This window comes from Spermophilus citellus (assembly GCF_964194105.1).
Source record: "Spermophilus citellus genome assembly, chromosome: 5".
Classification (NCBI taxonomy): Eukaryota; Metazoa; Chordata; class Mammalia; order Rodentia; family Sciuridae; genus Spermophilus; species Spermophilus citellus.
Genome location: NC_138186.1, coordinates 49166961 through 49189847, shown reverse-complemented (window position 1 = coordinate 49189847; position 22887 = coordinate 49166961). Strand labels below are relative to the sequence as shown.

Genomic DNA, 22887 nt, shown 5'->3' with positions numbered 1-22887 from the left:
CTTTGATCGTGGTGGTGATGAGGGGAGTCTTTTGATGGAAATGGAATTGCTGCATGGTATCTGTCTCATTATATAAATTGATGTCATTCCTTAAGATAGTCTTATTGTTAAATATATTCATGAAGTAAAGTGACAAGAATAATTTTAATACAAGGGATAGTATTCTCCTCAGAAAGTAAATGTGAGTAGTATGATGTAATGGCTGAGTTTATGGAGTTTGGAATCACAGATAACTCAAATCAATCTGGAGCATACCATTTACCAGCCTCAGTTCCTTACAAATGGTATCTAATACCCATCATTATATTCTCTCTATCTGCAGGTATGAAAGGGGAACTTGTTTTATTAAACTGGATTGGGTGATATCTTTCAAAAGGATATGAAGTATAAAAGACCCTTAGGACAATTCTGAATCTGGAACAGCACATTTATATTAATATAATGTAAAATAATTATCTAAAAGTAGGAATATGTGTAAAATTACATGATTGCATCAGATGATCTAATTCATAATTTTTCAATAGTGTCCTATTTCCTGCACATTCTATAATGTATTAGTAAAGTTTTCTTATATCTTTCCTTAGGTAAATCAAGTGAAAGGGAATAATGGAGGGACATATTCTCAATAAAATGAGGGAATCATAATGGGAACCAGGATTAAGAGATTGAATATTGTTTCCCACCCAAAATTAATTATTTTAAATCAGAGATTTATTAAATGCTGATTTTTTGAGTCTTTTACCTGTCAGCATCTGCATGCTTTGATTTGAACAGTGGCCTTATGCTGTCAGGTTGAGAGCTCTGCAGAGTTACTTTTGAGATCTTCATTCCACATAGAGGGCCTCCTCCATGCCCCTTGCCTAGGTGTATTCTTTAGATGCCACTGAAATCATGACAGTATCAGGACACAAACTTGAAAAACCCTTGTACTCGTGTTAACTGATTGACTAGCTTTCTATTTCCTTTAGCTTATCAGAGTCCCTAACTGTAAAGAAGTGCAGATCACACTCTCCAATCAACAGCTGTAATTCTGCAATATCATCAGTTACCAGGGGATGCTGCTGCATGAGGTTTCCACAGAAGCACAACTTTTTACAGCTTGGAAATACATGAAAGATCTTAATGCCTTCATTTCAACTGGGAGAGGTTAAGTAATTTACTCAGATTTACATTAAGTTATGGTTCAATAAGAACCAGATTCAAAGTCTCCTGACTTTTAGTTACCTTCCTTCCACCCACCTTACTCCAAAACACTTTCACACATACAGTCAGTTGTCCAAACATCTCTTTCTACAAGTGTGAGGTGAATGCTTCTAAAAGGCTCATACTTGTGAATATATCACTAACAACTTCAGAGCTGGGTCATCATCATGGCTCAATAAAAATATTTCAGATGCAACTGGATCCAAAGGTTTAAAACATTAAATACAAATGATCCTTTTAATCAAGGAAATTCTGAGTTTGAAAAGAGGACCTTCATACTGTATCTCTGTCCAGCAACTGATGATGCTATTCATCAGTGATGCTAATTGGTTCTTCAGCATCAAGACTGCCCGATTTAGCATCAAAGAAATGAATATCTTGATTCTTATTATTTGGGATTTGGGTAGAGACAGGACATAGCTCTCACTGCTTGAGACTTATCTGCTTTTCTCTAACCCAGTCCTCTCCTGTTCTCCATCATGGTGAGTATGTGGCTCCGTGGAAGCTCCTGCATGGCACGTCTGACAATGATGCTGATGGCACTGAGCCTTCCCCTGGCTTTGGCCAGGGACACCAGACGTAAGTGCACTCTTCAGGCATAGAGAGGCCATGGGTGGGGGAAGGAAGGGAATTACTTTCTCAGTTTGTCCAGGCCAAGTCCCTCAAAACTTGTGACATTTTCTTCACTGGCCACATGTTTTCATCATGTGGATTCTAAACTACTTCCAAAAATATGGAGCTAGAGCCTTTTCTATGAGACCTGTTTGAAAAGTCTTCATATGTAAACCATTTCTTTTCAAGTTGTCTTCAGTAAAATCTCCAGTCTCACATCATGTTCTCTCAGGGCCTTGGACGGATTAGAAATAATGTTAAACTGATTTCTCACTCAGCGATTCCCTTTATATGTTATTATGCCAGAAAAAAAAGGTGATTTTTTTAAAAAAAACTAACTTTTATGTATAGTTCTAGTCTCTTTTATACATGCCACCTGGTTCTTTGTTTAAATTATGAAATATTAAAATACGCAAGCAGTTAGAAGATATCAGTAAAAATAGTAGTAAAAGTCAAAAGGAATTGGAAGGGTTTCTCCCAGAAGATCTGGTGTATATCCTCACAGGAAGTGTGAAGCTGCTGCCTCTGTAAAGGGTGAGGATGCTCTAGGAGGTGTCATCCACTGTCTTTTCTCTTTGTCCCTGAACTGCACTGTTCATGACCCTGGATCCCTGTGGGGCAGCTGGTCTGGTGGTATTCTTGACCTTCTTCCTGCTGTGGTTGCACCCTTCAGTTGAGGCAGAGATCCCCTGTACTTGACATGACTGTATAGAAAAGGAGCACCTCTGGGCTGTTCTTTTGTACCTTAAAATATGTAATGCTACTTCCTCCTCCTCCTCCTCCTCCTCCTCCTCCTCTTCCTCCTTTTCTTCTTCTTCTTGTAATGCATCTTCTTAAAACCTGGCATAGTTTAGTGTTCATTTAATGAATCTGCTTTAACCTTCTTATACAATCAGTTTCTCCTGCGTACCCTACGTTCTCTGGATTGAGCCCATAGGGGATTGAAAGTTCGGATAAAATTGTATGAAAATCTATGTTTTTCAGTCAAAAAATGGTCAGTCATCAGCAATTTCATGAGCTTCAAAAGTCTACAACATAATTGGGGTACAGTGAGGGTGTGAAGTCTGTTAATATATCCTGGGGCTGAAAACCAGTAAGCAAGTCAAGGGAAGTTGTTGGCTTACTGGGGCCTTAATCCAAATCTCATAGATTTCTCCAATGTGTCTTTTTTCCCTTAATTAGTCATGTTTGGTATTTTCTATCGCCACTCTCCCCCCCTTTTTTTGCCCATGTACTCACCATTACTGAATATCCCTGAACTTCACACCTCCTAAGCTCTGTAAGAGATTCATCAGAGCAGATAAAACAATATAAATTTCCCTTTTTCTTCAAATTGCCTTTCCTTTACCTGTAAATGCTTTTATATGGAGGAGAAAGAAGAAGTTTGCCAGGTGTGGTGACGCAGGCCTGTAATCCTAGTGGCTCTCGAGCCTGAGACAGGAGGATCACGAGTTCAAAGCCAGCCTCAGCAACAGCGAGTGGCTAAGTAACTCAGTGAGACCCTGTCTCTAAATGAAATACAAAACAGGGATGGGATGTGGATCAGTGGTTTGAGTGCCCCTGAGTTCAATCCCTGGTACCCCCTTCCCTCCGAAAAAAAGAGGAAGTTTGTCTCAACTTCTCACAGGAAATACAAGTCATATAATGTGTCATCAGACTACAAGAGTGTTGATGTTTGAACCTCTTATTATTTTCCAGGATACCACAGTGATCAATTCCCAGAACCACAGTAATTTCATATAGGCCACAGATACTTTTCTGTGTTAAGTACTATATCCTGGGTTTGTTCTAAGCGCCAAAAACTCCATTTGATAAGACAGAAAGCCTCTAGTCTACTGGAACTTATATAATTACAGAGAGAAAGACAATAACCCAATAAACATTTAATGAAGAAAAATATTACAGAGAGTAATAAAGGCACTCAGGGGAAAAATATAAAGACATCATCAGGGTGAGAGAGCAGAGAGAAAGGGGACTCACCCAACTTCAGTTTAGGTATGAGGAAATATCCCTGAGAGAGAGGCATTTAGCTGAGACAAGAATAAAGAGATAGAGTAAGGAGGAGATCTAAGGGAGAAGGGAGAGGCATCAGAGGATAGGCCCCAAAGTGGAAAGCTGTGTGCTGCGCATAAGTTAGACATTTAGTGACTGAGGGAGTGGCCTGGAGTCCCAGAGGATGAGGTAGATGAAGGGGAAGTCAAGGGCCTAATCAAGTAGGTGCCAAGAGCAAGGGTAAGAAATTTCAATGCTGTTTAAACTGATATCAGAAGCTCCTGGAAAGTTGCAAGAAGAGTCAATTTATCTAAAGTTAAAAATAATTCTAACTTTTATATGGAGATTGGATTATTGGGTTCACTTGTGGAGTTGAGGAGACCATTTAAGAGCACAGTAGAATTCTCCAAGGAGGACAGGTTTGTGGTTTCATTTAGTGTGCTCATGACGAAGAGCATGATGAAATAAGATGGACATTTTGGGGAGGTTTTGCATAAGTAGTTAATAGATTAAACTAAGGAGGGGGTAGAAAATCACACTTCTTTCTGAGGATTTTGTCTTCATAACTAGGTGGAAGGTGGTGATATTTATTGAGACTGGGAAGACTGAGGGAGGTCAGGACATCAAGTAGGTGGTTAAAAATAAATTTTTTAAACTTAAGATTCAGATGATTTTAAAATGTGTGACACTGTCGAGAAATCAATGTGGGCATGAGAGACAGAAGTGAGAGTGAAGATAAAACTGGAGGAATATTTGCTGGCAGAATTGACACCATTTTGTGTTAAATTCCACAAAATCTGAAAAGATTGCACAGGGAAAGAGATTGTGTGTGGAAAACAAGAAGAACAGGACCATCAAAGGGGACTGGGACAGAGGACCAGTGATGTTGGAGGAAAACCAAAGCTGAGTTGCATGGAAGTCAAAGATAGGAGACTTTTCAAAAGAGGAGATAGTGGCCAGTGGTGGCGAGACACCATGGCAGGTGAAGGAGAATGTGAGAGGTGTGAGCCCTGGGTTCTGTGGACTTGACCTTGGCAGTCAGTGGAGTATTCAGTTAGGAAACTGGACTGTCTGTTTGAAGAGAGTCGGAGCTGCAGAGCGGAAGGCTGGATGGAGATGACTATTGTGAGTGGCAGGTCTCAGGGGAGGACCGTGTTCAGGGAGCCAGTTGGACCTAAAGTAGGAGAACAAAGAGCCTGAAGAGAAGAGAGAGGACTTGAGAACCAGACAGATGTGTCCAGTTATTAACAAGGAAGCACTTAGAGGGTCCCTGTGTATAATTTGCTGACTGGCAATGCAAAAAGTCATTAATGAAACAGCCAGTATTTGCTAGTGATGTAGAATATATAGTTATTATACTAGGGAGGAGAATAGAGTGATGACCAAATCCATCTGGTGTCTGGCGGCATGGAGCACTGTAACAATTCCATACCTGTTGTATCTGGTGGCTAGAGGACCTCAGAAAACTAGATCCATCAGGGTTGTTACTGTCATGACCAGCAAGTTGAGTTGGGTTTTTCATAGTTTCAATGAATAAGATTCACAAAAGATGAAGCAGCATTCTCCAGGTTAACATTTAAACACTCTCCTTAGTGTCTAAGTAGTGTCTCCCTAGGGAAACTCTCTGAGGAAGCCACACTAGTTTCTAGCTCCATGGTGAATGCCCATTGTTCAAGGATACTAAGTAACTGATCTTCTGTTCTCCCATGTCATCTTCTGGGATCTTTCCCGCTGTGCTTCCAATGTCCCTACTACAATGTTCCTACCAATTGAGATGTGCCCATCAGGGGCCTCAGTGACAAAACTTAGTACTTTTAGAATTTCAACATTTTCTGACATTTTTAGATTTTTATCTGATAAACTTCTATCATACATTGAAATGCATATTACTTGTTTCTCATTAACAGTATGATAGTTTATACCATCTTCACTGGTTAGTCCACTTGCAAACATGAGCATGGCCTCAAATCTTTGCCAAACACTTGTTAAAGTGTTTGTATTAATACAGGCTTTATAGTAACCTGTATCCTGGCTTCTTTCAGAAAGCTCTGGATTTTAAGCCTCTTTAAACTGCATTTAGCATAGAACTTTAGAACTATTTATACCTGTTCTTCATGAATCATGATTCCTTGGTCAAAATATTTCATTACAGATGTCATCCTAGGGAACATTAATAGCCCAAACTTCACTTTTTTTTAAAGAGAGAGAGAGAGAGAGAGAGAGAGAGAGAGAGAGAGAGAGAGAGAGAGAATTTTTTAATATTTATTTTTTTAGTTTTCGGCAGATACAACATCTTTGTATGTGGTGCTGAGGATCGAACTCGGGCCGCACGCATGCCAGGCAAGAGCGCAGCTGCTTGAGCCACATCCCCAGCCCCCAAACTTCACTTTTGACAAGTTGAAATCTCAACTGGTGTGTGAAGAGTTGTACAATGGAATTTGTCTAGTTTTCCAGGAACAAATTTAAGCTACTGATACAAAATCATTATAGAATAGTCAGAAAATAGATGCATAATTATCCATATTTTCTTTTTCTGAAAAATCATGCATAATAAATACTGGATTTATTTCAGAAATTCTGAATTTGGCTTTCTTCAGTGGTTTCTCTGATAGGGGCATTTGCCAAATTCTCTGATCCAAAATATCTATAGTGCTGAGGTTGGAAACATGCATTTACATCGTGCTGCTTTTAAAAAAAATCTAGGCTCACATATTATGCAAATTTTTGCCTCTACTTCAGTTCTTTTGGTTTGTTTTACCTTGTTTCAGCATAAAACTAACAAGAAACCTAAAATAAGTTAGTTTTTGAGATTCATTACTTTCTTGCTGAATCCATTCAATGAATGTAAATTCAAGAACTTCATTGTTAATTTTTTAAAATTAGAATATTACAGTTACATATAGTAACTGGATTACACCCCCCCAATCATACATGCATTGAATTTTATTTCAGTTCTAATCTTCCCCCTTGTCCCTTCCTTGGCCCCTGCTATTCTCCTTCCTCTACACTACTGGTCTTCCTTTCATTCATCTTTTTATTTATTTTTTATTGTTTTATATATATATATATATATATATATATATATATATATATATATATTAAGGTAAAATTTTATATGGTATATATATGTGTATACACACACACACACACACACACACACACACACATATATATATATATATATATATATATATATGTACATCACATGAGTTTTTGAGAGTTCATTCCAAATTTCCTCCCTTTTCTCATCCATCCTCATTCCCTTTTGATTTTTCTTCTTCTGCTCTACTGATTTCTCTCTATATTTTGAAACCTTATCCTTCTTTCCTTTAGATAACTCTATCTTCCACATATGAGAAAAAACATTCAACCTTTGAATTTCCGAATATGGCTTATTTCATTTAACATAATATTCCCCATTTCCGTCCATTGACCAGCAAATGCCATAATTTTATACTTTTTTGTGACTGAGTAAAAAAATATTTTTATGTTATGGAATGATTTTCAGTATTTTTGAATTCTTGGTCCCAATCATATATCATAACTTTCATTAACTTGCTCTTATAAGTTATCGGGTTTGTAAGTTTTTTTTTTTTTTTTTTTTTTTTTTTGTCGCTGGGACCAAACTACTTGACAAGAACAATTTTGAGGAGAAAAAGTTTGTCTGAGAATCATAGTTTCACAGGCTTAGCCCATGATTGGCCAAATCTATTGCTCTGGGATTGAGGTGAGTCAGAAACATTGTGGCTGAAGGGCATGTGGAGGAAAGCTGCTGAGCTAATGGCAGCCAAGAAACAAGGGGGTCAGGAAGAAGCCAGGAGCAAGATACAGTCCCTGGCTACAACCCCCAGGGATCTATTTACTATAGCCTCGCCTTACCTTTCTACAGTCATGACTTTTTTCTATTCAAATTCAAATGGATTAGTCCAGTAATGGGGTTACATCTTTCATTATCTAATCATTCCACCTCTGCACATTTCTGCATTGTCTTACTTGAGCTTTTGGGGGGATACCTCATATCCAGACCATAAAAGTCATAAATATTGATGACAATCCCAAGAATATTTTTTTTGTTGTTAAATGCTTCAGACTTCTGTAATAAGACTCTTGTGCTATTGATCAATTCAGATTCTCCCATTCATTTAACTTCCTCTTAACCACCATTTTTTAAACCACTTTTTGAAATTTTCAGTGAATCCAACACAGAGAAACATTAAAAATATATGACATTGTCACTGGAGTCCCAGGACAGAGGCTGATTTTGAGGATCCAACAAATCATGTCTGGTCATTTGCGCCCCCCGCCCCAAAATCAGACAGAAAAGGTAATGGTGAAAAGTATGAAAGGAATGTTAATCAGTGTAGCTACACCTGGAAGACAAGGGACCTGTGTCCTTAGCCCTGTATTCAAGGGTCTGACAATGTCTTTGAGGTTTTTAGAAATGGAATGAGGACAAGGTTTGGGAGTTTGCCTAGCTGGAGGCTTTTCACAGCTGGCAAAGAGATGATGCTGATCAGGTGTGGTCTTGTCCATCATCATCTCAGGAATGGTCAGGTTAAGAAAGTTGCTGGGCTGGGGATGTGGCTCAAGCGGTAGCTCGCTCGCCTGGCATGCGTGCGGCCCGGGTTCGATCCTCAGCACCACATACCAACAAAGATGTTGTGTCCGCCGAGAACTAAAAAATAAATATAAAAAATTCTCATTCTCTCTCTCTCTCCCCTCTCTCTTAAAAAAAAAAGAAAGAAAGTTGCTGTTGGGGGGATGCAGGGAGGGCATCATTTTGACTCATCCTAAGGTGTTCATTGGATCAGACCTTGTTCCTGAAATTCAAGGTTACTCAGAGTAAAGGAGATGGATGCAAAATGGAGGTAGAGAGGCCAAGTCTTTCACCCTGCTTTTAGCCACCCATCACACAGTTGCAGGCAAAAGTGAAATCTAATTATGAATCAAAAATATATGTGTATATTTATACATATATGTGTATATGTTTCTATGTATTGGATTGTTATGGGGAGCGACCTCAGAAAACACTCTAAGTCCTAATTCAAATAAAAGAAAACTTTATTTACCTAGCCAGGGACTGTCTCCCACCAGTAAAGACTGATGCTCTGTGGGAAAACAGCAATTTCCTGGCCTGTGTCTTGGGAATTTAATGATGACAATCTAACTTGGGGCTTTTCTCAGTGTCATGCAAGCAAGCAAGTTACAGAGGCTAAAAAAAGCAGTTAGCTTAATGGCATCTTGGATCCTAACAAGTGTTAGACAACTGTATCCTGAGTTTCAGCTGAGTGGAGGCCATAATCTATTTTAAAGTCATGTAGACCCATAAATGTACCCAGGATGTAGCTCATCACGACCACTATTATATCTTGAGTTGATTACATTCTGTGGAGTATTAAAGTATAGAAAAATAATTTTTATAAGAAGACAACTTTCATTTTATTTTATTTTTCTTTTTTTATTGGTTGTTCAAAACATTACATAGTTCTTGATATATCATATTTCACACTTTGATTCAAGTGGGTTATGAACTCCCATTTTTACCCCGTATACAGATTGAAGAATCACATCAGTTACACTTCCATTGATTTACTTATTGACATACTCATGTCTGTTGTATTCTGCTGCCTTTTCTATCCTCTACTATCCCCCCTCCCCTCCCCTCCCCTCCCCTCTTCTCTCTCTACCCCCTCTACTGTAATTCATTTCTCCCCCTTTTATTATTTTTCCCTTTCCCCTCACTTCCTCTTGTATGTAATTTTGTATAACCCTGAGGGTCTCCTTCCATTTCCATGCAATTTCCCTTCTTTCTCCCTTTCCCTCCCACCTCTCATCCCTGTTTAATGTTAGTCTTCTTCTCATGCTCTTCTTCCCTACTCTGTTCTTAGTTACTCTCCTTACATCAAAGAAGACATTTGGCATTTGTTTTTTAGGGATTGGCTAGCTTCACTTAGCATAATCTGCTCTAATGCCATCCATTTCCCTCCAAATTCTATGATTTTGTCATTTTTTAATGCAGAGTAATACTCCATTGTGTATAAATGCCACATTTTTTTTATCCATTCGTCTATTGAAGGGCATCTGGGTTGCTTCCACAGTCTTCCTCAATAGGACACCCATAGCACAAGAGTTAATATCTAGAATCAACAAATGGGACTTACTCAAACTAAAAAGTTTTTTCTCAGCAAAAGAAACAATAAGAGAGGTAAATAGGGAGCCTATATCATGGGAACAAATATTTACTCCTCACACTTCAGATAGAGCCCTAATATCCAGAGTATATAAAGAACTCAAAAAATTAGACAATAAGATAACAAATAACCCAATCAACAAATGGGCCAAGGACCTGAACAGACACTTCTCAGAGGAGGACATACAATCAATCAACAAGTACATGAAAAAATGCTCACCATCTCTAGCAGTCAGAGAAATGCAAATCAAAACCACCCTAAGATACCATCTCACTCCAGTAAGATTGGCAGCCATTATGAAGTCCAACAACAACAAGTGCTGGAGAGGATGTGGGGAAAAGGGTACACTTGTACATTGCTGGTGGGACTGCAAATTGGTGCAGCCAATTTGGAAAGCAGTATGGAGATTTCTTGGAAAGCTGGGAATGTAACCACCATTTGACCCAGCTATTCCCCTTCTGGGTCTATTCCCTAAAGACCTAAAAAGAGCATGCTACAGGGACACTGCTACACCGATGTTCATAGCAGCACAATTCACGACAGCTTTCATTTTAGTTTCTCAAAAACAGCTCTTGTAACAATTTTTATAGAAAGCAATAAAATGGAGTCTTAAGCCTGTTTATGACAGTTCTTGCTTTATAATTGTCTTATCTCACTTATAAAAATCTTATATATATATTTTTTACTATATATATTTTTTTTACTACTCTATAACCTATAATTTACACTCTCACTCATTTATTGATTAGTTTACACCACAACAAAACTTCAGAACCACATGTGACTCATAATATCATCATCATCTTAGAGTAGTTTTAATTTGCATTTCTCTGATTGCTAGAGATGATGAGCATTTTTTCGTATATTTGTGGATTGATTGTATATCCTCTTCTGAGAAATGTCTGTTCAGGTCCTTGGCCCATTTATTGATTGGATTATTTGTTTATTGGTGCTTATCTTGTGGAGCTCTTTATATACCCTAGAAATTAGAGCTTTATCTGATGTGTGAGGGGTAAAAATTTGTTCCCAGAATGTAGGCTCTCTATTCACCTCACAGATTATTTCTTTTGCTGAGAAAAGACTTTTTAGTTTGAATCCACCCCATAGGTTGATTCTTGGTTTTAATTTTTGTGCTATAGGTGTCTTATTAAGGAAATTGGGGCCTAGCCCCACGTGATGGAGATTAGGGCCTACTTTTTATTCTATTAGATGCAGAGTCTCTGGTTTAATTCCTAGATCCTTGATTAATTTTGAGTTAACTTTTGTGCATGGTGAGAGATAGGGATTCAATTTCATTTTATTGCATATGGATTTCCAGTTTTCCCAGCACCATTTGTTGAAGATGCTATCCTTTCTCCAGTGCATGCTTTTGGCATCTTTGTCTAATATAAGGTAGTTTCAATTTTGTGGGTTAGTCTCTGTGTCCTCTATTCTGTACCATTGGTCTACCAGCCTGTTTTGGTGCCAGTACCATGCTGTTTTTGTTACTATTGCTCTGTAGTATAGTTTAAGGTCTGCTATAGCGATACCACCTGTTTCACTCTTCCTGCTTAGAATTGCTTTGACTATTCTGGGTCTGTTATTAAGATACCATCTCACTCCAGTAAGAATGGCAGCCATTATGAAGACAAACAACAACAAGTGCTGATGAGGATGTGGGGGGATACACTCATACACTGCTGGTAAATTGGCACAGCCAATTTGGAAAGCAGTATGGAGATCCTTGGAAAGCTGGGAATGGAACTACCATTTGACCCAGCTATCCCTCTCCTCGGTCTATACCCAAAGGACTTAAAAACAGCATACCAAAGGGACACAGCCCCATCAATGTTTATAGCAGCACAATTCATAATAGCTAAACTGTGGAGCCAACCTAGATGCCTTTCAGTGGATGAATGGATTAAAAAAATGTGGCACTTATACACATTGAAATATTACTCAGCAATAAAAAAAGAATAAGACCATGGCATTTGAAGGGAAATGGATGGCATTAGAGAAGATTATGCTAAGTTAAGTTAGCAAATCTTCCCAAAAACAAATGCCTGTCTTCTCTGATGTAAGGGGAGTGACACAAAATGGGGTTGGGAGGGAAAGCAAGGGAGAAAAATTACCTCTAGATTGGGAATAGGGGTGGGAGGGAAAGGGAGGGAGAAGGGGAAGAGCGTGGATGGTGGAAGTAGACCCTTATCATTATACAAAATGCATGTATGAAGATGTGAATTTGGTGTCAACATAGCTTATATACAATCAGAGATATGATAAATTGTAGAATAAAGAGTTTAAATGCAAAAAAAAATAATAAGAGAGCTGATGTATAATGGCAGAATTTGGTGTGAACATACTTTATGTAGAGTTATGAAAAAAATGTGTTGAAAATGGATAATTATGATTGTAATGCATTCCACTATTGTCATGTATGTAAGAAATTAAAAAATAATAATGATATCATCACCAAAGGAGTCTCCAGAGAAGGGGACCTCATCCTAGAAAAATATGTCCTTTATATGAGAGAAAAGAATTTCAGCAAGTGCCTGTCAGAGACATGAGATTTATTCAGGAAAACAGATAAATATTCAATGGAGAAAGAGGGTGATTTCCAGAGTGTGCTGGACCCATGTTAACTTTTGTGGCAGGGAGAACAAGGGCTGAGAACAAGGGCTAAGGATGTGGGGTTCTTGATGGTAAGTTGCTTACTTTGCATAATAAAGCTTCATGGGTGGCCCTGCTTCATGGGTGGTGCTGCCTAGGGGCTGAAAATTATCTTTGTTTTGGATGGAGGACTCCTGACATATTTCACACTGAACAATTTCAGTCAAGATGAAGGACTCTGTTTTCCCAGAGGCACCAGACCAGTTGAGATCAGTCATCATGGTGAACCTTGGCTGCTGTGTGGGGAGCCATTCTGACACGTGATTGGGTGACTCCCGTTAAGGGCCTGAGGCACTCTGGCTGTGTCGGAGTTATCCCGACCCTTTCCTGATGAGAGAGCCCATCCGTGTGGGGGTGTGCGTAACCACTGACCCTGGAGACCCAATCACTGACCCTGACCTTGGAGTACAGCCCCCCCTCAACCTTCATTGGATGGAATTCTCCCCTGAATCTCTTGTTTCCCCCAAATAAAAGGCTGATCCCCGGCGTGTTCGCTCTCTCTCTCTCCTGCTAGCCCAGAGTAATCCTCGCTGCCCTGCTGAGCGGCTGGAGGCAGGGAAACAGGGAGACCGAGCCTTCTCGGACCTAGCATTAAAATAAGGCACTGTCTGTGTGTTTTATTTTGATCTCTTCTAACTAACTGAATGCCAGAACCTCATTAATGAAACCACTGCGCAGGCCGCGTGGTAGACTGCTGGATGCTGGTGAATTTGCTATCAACATTTTTTAAAGATGTGGTTTCTTAAGGTTTCCGGACTTGGAAAGTCATACAAGGGATTTTAGACCTGTATGTAATCATGACTGTAATCTCCCTAAACCTCTTTATATAATTCAAAAACCCTGACATCCACCACAGGCTTTCAAGTGTCCAACTCCCTGTGACTTCTCCAGTCTGTCTTTAACCTTTTCTGCCTCTGTGCTTTGGTGCCCCATTGTTTCTATTTATTGAAAAAGTTAATTCCTTCAGCTTTATCACAGGGTATCACTTTTACTTGAAATGTGCCTCCCTTTCCCCCAAACATACACATACCTACTCCACACTTCTTCACGCTCATATCAGTTTAAACTATCATGGAATATTTTCCTATTGCCATTTAGATATTCCTGATGTTCTCTGTTACTAGAACTCATACTCTGACATTTCTCATTCTTGCATAACCTCTTGTGTGTTTGTCTTTTGTCCCTCAATTTTACTAATTGATGTCCCAGGAACATATGAGTGGTGGTCTTGGTGATGAGTTTTTCCTTCTTTGGGTTCTAGGGGCATCAGAGGCCTGGTGTTAAACCAAGACACAAAGAAAAGACCGCCAACTACAATTTTAAATCAAATTAAAACAAGCTTGTAATTCTGACTAGCTGAGACTGTCCCTCTCCCAAAATCCGTGGGATAGAAGACAGTCCTCCAGCTCTCTAGGAGCGCAGTTTTATAGCACAGAAAATTGCAAAAGGGGGGTGTCTTGAGAACTTACAGATAACAGGATTTTGGCAAAAATAATACAAAGGCAGGTAGTAGGTTAATGGTCTAAATGGTTCAGCACTTAGGGAGTAAATTTAGATCCCAACATCAGAATTTATGAGGCACCATTAGGGTTTCAGAGAGGGTTGTTATCTGGCCAGGGAAAGCCAGGCATGGGTGAGTTCAAGGCATGGGCAGGCATTCCAAGCAATTTTAAAACATCAAAATATAGCCAGGCCAAACAGAGATCCTAATATTTTATAGAAAACAGAAATGGATCTTTTATGACTTTTAAAAAGATGGCTCCTGATCTTAAGAGGAAATTAGGCTGGGTTTATCACCTGGCATAGCGTTAGCACTAAGGAAGAATTTACAGAATATTCTAGATGGGTCTTGTTTAAGGAAAGGGTGAGAGTTGTGGGCATGAGAAGTGGGAGCAGAGAGTGTCTTTGGGTGGAAATTTCCACCAGGAGCTGGTGCTGGTTACCATGAGGGGCAATTCCTGCCTGTTGTTTGTTCTCCAACCCTGTACCTGAGGGGGACCAGGTCCTGAATGGAGTGGATCAGATGAATTTCTATGCCCACCTCACTATGGTCCCTCTGTCTCAGGCAGATGAAAGTAGAAAGCCCAGTGTCTGGGGTGGGGAAACCATTCAGGGGGTTCCTGATGTTTTTGTCACAGTGTCCAGTTGGGTTCCAGGTCCATGGTGTCCTAAACAAAGAACTGAGCTACACACACAAGTAACAGGTAAAGTACAGATTTATTAAGGGTGAAAGTGGAAGTAGACTCCATAAGCTAGAGCTGAGTGGGCCAAGAAAGGGGGGGGGGTCAAGGTTCTGATGTCTGGAAATCAGTGTCTTGTATACTGAGCTGTGATGCCTTATGGCCCTCATGCGACCTGATTGAAGACCTAACCCAACTTACTAACATTGGTCACCTCATGACACCTGATTAAATAGTGTCCAATTCCCGCGTTGGTCACTGTAGAAAACCTAATTAGAATACTGTCCACTCTGCCCTCATTGGTCATTTTAAAATAGGGAGACTGTGGTGAAGTTGTCATGGTGTCCTGGTGATAAGTCCTCAGGGGCGGAGTTGTCGTGGTAATGAGGGACACAAACAAGGACATGACTTGTGTCCCTGTCTTGTCCTCTATGGGCATCCTTCTTGTGCCCTGCCGCCTCCATCTTGGTGTCCCATCATCCCCGCCCCCGCCCAGGTGCTCCCTGTGAGTCAGTCTCCTCCCAGAGGCCGCCTGGTGAGAGGGTTGTTCCTGTCCCCACAGCACGTTTCCTGGAGCAAGTTTCACATGAGTGTCATTTCTCCAACGGGACGGAGCGGGTGCGGTTCCTGGAGAGATACTTCCACAACCGGGAGGAGGTCGTGCGCTTCGACAGCGACGTGGGGGAGTACCGCGCGGTGACAGAGCTGGGGCGGCTGGACGCCGAGAGCTGGAACAGCCAGAAGGACTTCCTGGAGCGGAAGCGGGCCGAGGTGGACACGTTCTGCAGACACAACTACGAGGTTGTTGAGAGCTTCACTGTGGAGCGGAGAGGTGAGTGCTGGGCTGGGGGCAGGGAGAGAGAGAAAGTGTGTGTGTGTGTGAGAGAGAGAGAGAGAGAGGAGGAGTAATAGAATGTGTGTGTGTGAGAGAGAATGTGTGTGTGAAAGTGTGTGTGTGAGAGAGTGTGTGTGAAATAGAGAGAATGTGTGTGAGAGAGAGTGTGTGCATGAGAAAGAATGTGTGTGAAAGAGTGTGTGTTACAGAGTGTGTGAGTGTGTGTGCATGAGAGAGAATTTGTGTGTGTGAGAGAGTGTGTGTGTGAAAGCATATGTGTGTAAGAGACAGAGTATGTGTGTCTGTATGTGAGAGAGTTTGTGTGTGTATGAGAGAAAGAGTGAGAGAATGTGTTTGTGTGAGAGAATGTGTGTGTGTGTGTGTGTGTGCGCGCCCCCTATGAGAAGTTAAGGGTGCCTGTGAGGTCTCCTGTGTTACTGTCAGTGTCCCTGCAGGGACCTGGGGAGCCAATGCTGCGCCTGGGGCAGGAGAGCTGAGGAAATCCTGATCCCAGAGTGAGGGCGGGACTGGAGAAGAGCTTGAGGTTTCTGTGAATTTGGTGTCATTTAGCCCTGGTGGCCCCAGAGGAGAGGAGAGATGGGAGAAGGCAGTTGCTGGAAATGGAGGGGACTTGGCTTGGGGTAAATAGGAGGCAGGTGAGGAGGGGGGATGTAGGAGTCCGTGGTTGGGTGAAGGTTTACATTTACTGGCCAAATGCTGTTACCATGTGAAGAATTCTCTTTTATCTCTGGGTTCTCACTGTTTTTGAAGTGATTTTATGGGTTCTCTGGATAGTGAGATTCCAAAAACATTGTTGATATATTTTGTTTATACTTTGCTTCCATTCCACAGGACATGGAGTCAGAAGGACATGGGGGAGGAGGCTACTTATTTCATGAGGACTACAAACCAAAGGGTGGCCAGAGTTCCAATATCCCCTTAAAGGACATGACCCCAATGATGGAACTTTCTTTCCACAGACCCTACCTCCTAAAAATTCTAGTTACTCCCAGTAGTGCCCCAGACTAGTGACAAGGCCTTAGCACATTGCCTTTTGGGAGCATTTAATACAAATCATAATGTTAGGTATGGGGGAGAGGGTAATTTAGTTCTAGGATCCCAGTGGATATGGAAATATGTGAATGTCAAAGTCCTTTATACAAATGATCTAGTAACTGCTTATAACTTATGCATATCTTCCTGTGTACTTGAAAGAATCTAGATTACTTGTAATACCAAATGTAAATGCTTGGTAAATAGTTGTAACACTGTATTGTTTATGGAATAGTGAGGAGGAAAAAAGTACCTACAAATATAGAGCAAATACAGTTTTTTTTCCAGCTGTATTTAGTTATCTGCAGTTAGCTGATCCTTGGATACAGAAGTGCTGATACAAAGGGCCTACTGTACTCCAAAAGTTTTATATTTTAAAACTTAATTTTCTCTTTCTTTGATTTCAAAGGTTCTCAAACATTTTCCCACGTTTATTTGCCAAATGTTGTTACCACTCTGAGAATTCTTTTTTATCTCTGGGGTTCTCAGAGTTTTTGAAGTTATTTTATGGGTTCTCTGGATAGTGAGATTCTGAACACATTTTCAATATTTTTTTTTTTTTTTACATTTTCCTTCCATTTATTACTTTCTATGTTAAGAAGTTTTGCATTTTATTTAATGAACTATGCTCCATTATTGTTAGTATTGATTTAGCATCAATATGAAGTTGATCCTTTAGTGCTATTATGAAAATGTTTTCACTTTAGCATCCCCTGTCTCTTTTACTTAAAAACATTTTTTGATGTGGGTGGTGAGAAGTATTGTGTCATGCATGAAGTTCACACGATATGAAACCCAGACTCTGTCATGACCACAGATACCATTTTACAAGGAGAGACAGTTGCAATATGATAAAAATCCTAAAAATAGATGTGCTTGTTATATAAAGGAAGAGGGATTCCTCAGTGGAGTGTAAATAAGCAGTCTTTCTAAGGCAGGACTTTCCTTGCTGCCTTCCCTCTCCTCAGGCCTCCTGCATTTCAAGCATTTCAGCCTTAGAGAATCACCTCTGTCTGCGCCTGCTTCCCAGGGTGGATGGAGCTCTTCAGACACCGGAAGATAAGGGCTTGCATAGGGAGCATTATCAAAATCCCATCTTCCTTGTGGCTCTTCTGTTGTCCCCCAGTTTATCCATACAGCTTTGACTCATATTCTCTTAGAGAAATCAACAAGAATAAGTTGATAAAATATGTTGAAGGCTAAGTTGCCGGTATTGCTTTATATATTATAGATGCATTAATCCTCCTATGACAGGGAGAGATAAATCAGTATTATCCCCATTACAGTGAGAGGCAGAGGCACAAAGAGAAGAAACTTTCCCAGGATCAACAACTAAGAGGTAGAGCCTGGATTTGAACCTTGCAGATCTGGATTTTAAAAATCACACTTTTCACTAAGGTCCTATATGCTTTGCAAAACATTTTAAATACTTTACCTCAGTGATGAAACATTGTTTCAAGCTTTGAAACAAACAAACAAATAAAAAAGCAAAAAAAAACACCAACTCTAAACTACAATCTCTCAGCAAAAAAACCATCTCTCAGCTCCAATGACACTCTCTGGCCCATGGCCAGCTGAGGAGGACTGCCGAACTTGGGGCTGAGTACGGAGAGAGGAAAAAAGAGATGCAACCAGGAAGATACCTCTGCCTTCCTGATTTATTCTTTCTAAATTTTCTCTCCTAGTTAAGCCAAAGGTGACTGTGTATCCCACGAAGATGCAGCCCCTACAGCACCACAATCTCCTGGTCTGTGCAGTGAGTGGCTTCTATCCAGGCCAAATTGAAGTCAAATGGTTCCGAAATGGCCAGGAGGAGCAGGCTGGGGTCGTGTCCACAGGCCTGATCCAGAATGGAGACTGGACCTTTCAGATCCTGGTGATGCTGGAAACAGTTCCTCAGAGTGGAGAGGTCTACACCTGCCAGGTGGAGCACCCAAGCCTGCCGGGCCCTGTCACAGTGGAATGGAGTGAGTGAGAAGCTTCCTGAACTTATAAATTCCTCATCCACCAGGAAGGAATTAGTTTATCCAGAGTGTCAGGTTTCCTCCTTTCCCTGCCCTGTGTTTTCATGTACTGAGTCATAGGTGTAGCCTTGTGATAGTTTCTAACACCTGTACCTAGCAGGAAACAACGACAAAAGAGAAGCTGTCCCTGGTCTGTACCTTCCTGTGCTGTCTCAGGGCATGGTCAGCCTGATGCCCTGTTTCCAGATCCTGCCTCTCTGATCTGGACCTATATGTCTAGGTTGAATCTCTGGGTTGTTCATTATGTGATCTGTGAAGAAAAGGAACATGAAGGCCTTGGGGACATCCAGGAGTCCAATCATTCATTAGCTTCATCACCCTTGACAGGCCACTAACACAGTTCCTACATCAGGTGTTATTCAGGTCTGTGATATTTTAATGAACTAAATGAATGAAGAATTTAATTTTCTACCCCTACAGTTCTAGTTCCTGTAGTTCAGGCTTCCTCCCCAGTCTCAGAGCTCTGAATCTCAGTGTCTCAAAGAGGAAAGTTGTGTTTGGAGGGGAAATTACTAAACCTGGTTTCTTCTCTCAGGGGCACAGTCTGGATCTGCACAGAGCAAGATGCTGAGTGGAGTGGGCGGCTTTGTGCTGGGTTCGCTCTTTCTTGGGCTGGGGATGTTCATCTACTATAAGAATCAGAAGGGTAAGGAGCCTGCTGGAGCTGAGTCTCCATAGCTTTTCTGGGAAAAGAAATAGGACCTTGCTGAAGTCAGTTTTTATATCGGTGGTCCTGTCTGACCTCAGATATCCTGGAAATTCAGAAGTCAATGTCTGTGATTACTATGTCAAAAACCTAGAGGGTTGTGGCCTATATGGGTATGGAAGGCTAACCAGACTAGAGATATGGGTCAAGTACCTTGAACAAATTAAGAAAGAGCCAGTAACCATTGGATTTTTGTGACAGAAGCTTCCTGATCACCTACTATCAGTTTGTGCTCCCCTCTCTGCCTTGGCTGGTGTGGGCTGTGGTGTTGAAGAAATCAAAGGTGGCAGATCTGAGGCTGGGGATATGGTGTTTGGGGTCAGATTTGCCTCCAGGTCTTTAAGTATCCATCTCCTCTTCTCTTTCCTAGGACGCTCTGGACTTCAGCCAACAGGTGAGGTCCTTTAATCCTCTCTCAGAGACAGATTTGCTTTCCCTATAGCAGAAGGTGGAGATGATAAGACCTGAGACAGAAATACTGAGAAAGATTATGAATTCCATTTTCTGATCAGGCAGTGTGCACTAAACCTTCTTTCCACTTAATGAAAGGCCTGACTCTGAAAGAGCTTTGGCTCAGGGAGAATTGATAATTCATTTTCTTCATACTGCAATGCTCTCATGATAGACCCTGAGGGGGAAAGGAAGCCATTTGCAAAGTTAGGACTGAAACACCACTGTCCTCTGCCTTCTGCAGGACTCCTGAGCTGAGGAGAAGGTGACAACACTGAAGGAAGGACCCATGTCCTACCTCCCCAAGTCATGAAAAGGCTCCTGCTTGGCTCCCCTTCTTCCACAGAAACAGGGCTTTCTCAGGACTTGGTCACTCCTGGTTCAGTGACCCCACAGAACATGTCCTCCCTGCCGGCCTCCTGAGCCCTTATCCCTGACCTGGAAGCCCCAGTACAGACACCAGGCGGACCTTGCCTTCATTCTCCCGTGACCCCTTTGTCTTCAAACCTTCATGCCTCCCATGAGTCTGAAATCACTTTGTGCCAGTTTACTTTATTCCATTTCTTTTCAAATAAACGTGGGGGTGAAAAGTTCTCTGCTTCACAGAATTCCTTGTTTGTTTGATTATGGTACTGGGGATTGAATCCAGGGTTACTCTAGTACTGAGCTTCATACCAAGCCATTGTATTTTTTTTTTTGGGGGGGGGTTGTTTGTTTTGAGACCAGGTCTTTGAGGCTGGCCTTGAAGGAAATTGCAATCCTTCTGGATTAGCCTCCCAAACTGCTGGAAATATAGGTATACACCACGATTCCCAGCTGATTTATACAGTTTTAAGGAACAAACAATATAAAAGAGGAAGGGATCATTACTTCACAATATAACCATACATTCATTTGTATGTTATATGCATGTGGGGTAATACATAAGTTTAGTTTGGTTGATTTAGGTATTCCCCAATGTATACATAAATCAAACATCAGGCTATGGACCATAACTATGGTTTTAACTTATCAATGTAAAATCAAAACATTAAAAAGGCAATGCCTAAAAATTCAGCATAGACTAAACAATTGAAACAAATGTAACAATGGGAAATAAGCTAGAAAAATAAAACTTTTTTTTTCAAATTTTACTTATACCTGAAACATGATAATACTGTAATTGCATATCAATGTATGGATGTATTCATAGATTTCACTTATATTCTATTATAAAAGAGGCAAATGGGTTTCTGAGAAAGTCTTTTAATTGACAGATTTGGGAGTTTCTCTTCTTGTGTTCCATCTGAAGAGTTAGTTCAAATGTAAGTCAAGTCAAAAGGCAAATAATCAGTTCAGAAGTTTATTTCAAAGTAATAAACATTTGGACACAATTTTCCACTGTCAGAAACACCTTTTATTTTCAAGCAAATTTAAAATCTATATGATGTATATTTTATTGTAAGTTCTATTGCATAATATTCATGAAAAGCAGATTTTCTTATAAGAATTTGCTAAGTTGATAGTGATGCCTGTTCTGTTTGATCCTAGGGCTGCAACTATACTCTTACTTTGTTTCCTCAGATGAAGATATAATTTGTCTCATTCTGTTGTGAAATGTAAAATATAAGGTAGAATTAACATGTATCACATACATATTTCAGTGACAGTTCTTTGTACTGAGAATAGCAGGAAATCCAATGTAATTGGTGGTATTTTTCTTTAACTCATGATTAGTCAAAGCAGCTGGATCCAAGGAAGGGCATCTCCAGGGCTGCTCAGTTCAGTTATCCAGTGGCATCTGCAGTCATCCTGGGAGTTCATCCCTGAGTCACAGCATGTCAGCCTTCCTGAGATGACAGGAGGACACCTGAAGCAGCTTTAAGCTTCCTGTTCTCTAGCCATAGCTCCTAAAGACGTGAAACAGAAACTGTTTTCCTCCTGTGTGCTCTTGTATGGAGCAGCTGCATTTCTCCCAGGCATCCCAGACCACTTCTTCACACATGGGAAGACCATGTGATCACGGGGGCAGCCAAACAACCCAGAGTTCAATGTTGTGGAGAGAGCCAGATGCACACGTTCAAAGAAAAGACTGTTGGGTTGGGTAGGAAAGAATTATTTTAGGGTGGGGAATTGACAGTTTCTGATACCATTGTTTTGCTAGTGTTTTTAGTTAATTTCCTCAGGAAGGCCTGTTGATTCCTCTTTGGTTGTTGTTTATTTAAGCTTTATTTTTGGCCCTGGGGATTGAACCCAGGGGCTTTTACCCAGTGAGTTATATGCTCAGCCGTTTTTATAACTTTTTATTTTTCAACATGAACTGACTATTTTGCTGAGTCTGACCTTGACAAAGACACCTCAAAGAAAGAAAACTACAGACCAATATCTCTAATGAACCTAGATGCAAAAATCCTCAATAAAATTCTGGCGAATCGAATACAAAGACACATCAAAAAAATTGTGCACCATGATCAAGTAGGATTCATCCCTGGGATGCAAGGCTGGTTCAATATACGGAAATCAATAAATATTATTCACCACATTAATAGACTTAAAGATAAGAAACATATGATCATCTCGATAGATGCAGAGAAAGCATTCGACAAACTACAGCATCCCTTTATGTTCAAAACATTAGAAAAACTAGGGATAACAGGAACGTACCTTGACATTGTAAAAGCTATCTATGCTAAGCCTCAGGCTAGCATCATTCTAAATGGAGAAAAGTTGAAGGCATTCCCTCTAAAATCTGGAACAAGACAGGGATGCCCTCTATCACCACTTCTATTTAATATAGTTCTTGAAACACTGGCCAGAGCAATTAGACAGACAAAAGAAATTAAAGGCATAAAAATAGGAAAAGAAGAACTTAAATTATCACTATTTGCAGTTGACAGGGTTCTATACCTAGAAGACCAAAAAGGGTCTACAAAGAAACTACTAGAACTAATAAATGAATTCAGCAAAGTGGCAGGATATAAAATCAACACACATAAATCAAAGGCATTTCTGT

The 22887-nt window shown here is 40.5% G+C and overlaps 1 protein-coding gene across 1 annotated transcript; it reads left to right on the top strand.

The window, feature by feature from the left end:
* The first annotated feature begins 1607 nt into the window (after positions 1-1607).
* LOC308650347 (HLA class II histocompatibility antigen, DRB1 beta chain-like) lies at positions 1608-20503 on the top strand. The gene is made up of 6 exons (XM_081296409.1): positions 1608-1782; positions 15390-15659; positions 18401-18682; positions 19275-19385; positions 19816-19839; positions 20140-20503. The coding sequence occupies exons 1-6, from the start codon at positions 1683-1685 to the stop codon at positions 20151-20153; spliced, it is 801 nt and encodes a 266-aa protein (XP_081152535.1). The 5' UTR covers positions 1608-1682; the 3' UTR covers positions 20154-20503.
* Positions 20504-22887: the final 2384 nt, after the last annotated feature.

Excerpts from the sequence above, each read along its gene's own strand:
- LOC308650347 (XM_081296409.1), top strand. The coding sequence starts at position 1,683 with ATGGTGAGTATGTGGCTCCGTGGAAGCTCCTGCATGGCACGTCTGACA. Across the intron at positions 15,660-18,400 it reads CTTCACTGTGGAGCGGAGAG|TTAAGCCAAAGGTGACTGTG; the intron begins GTGAGTGCTGGG and ends TTTCTCTCCTAG. Across the intron at positions 19,386-19,815 it reads CTACTATAAGAATCAGAAGG|GACGCTCTGGACTTCAGCCA; the intron begins GTAAGGAGCCTG and ends TCTCTTTCCTAG.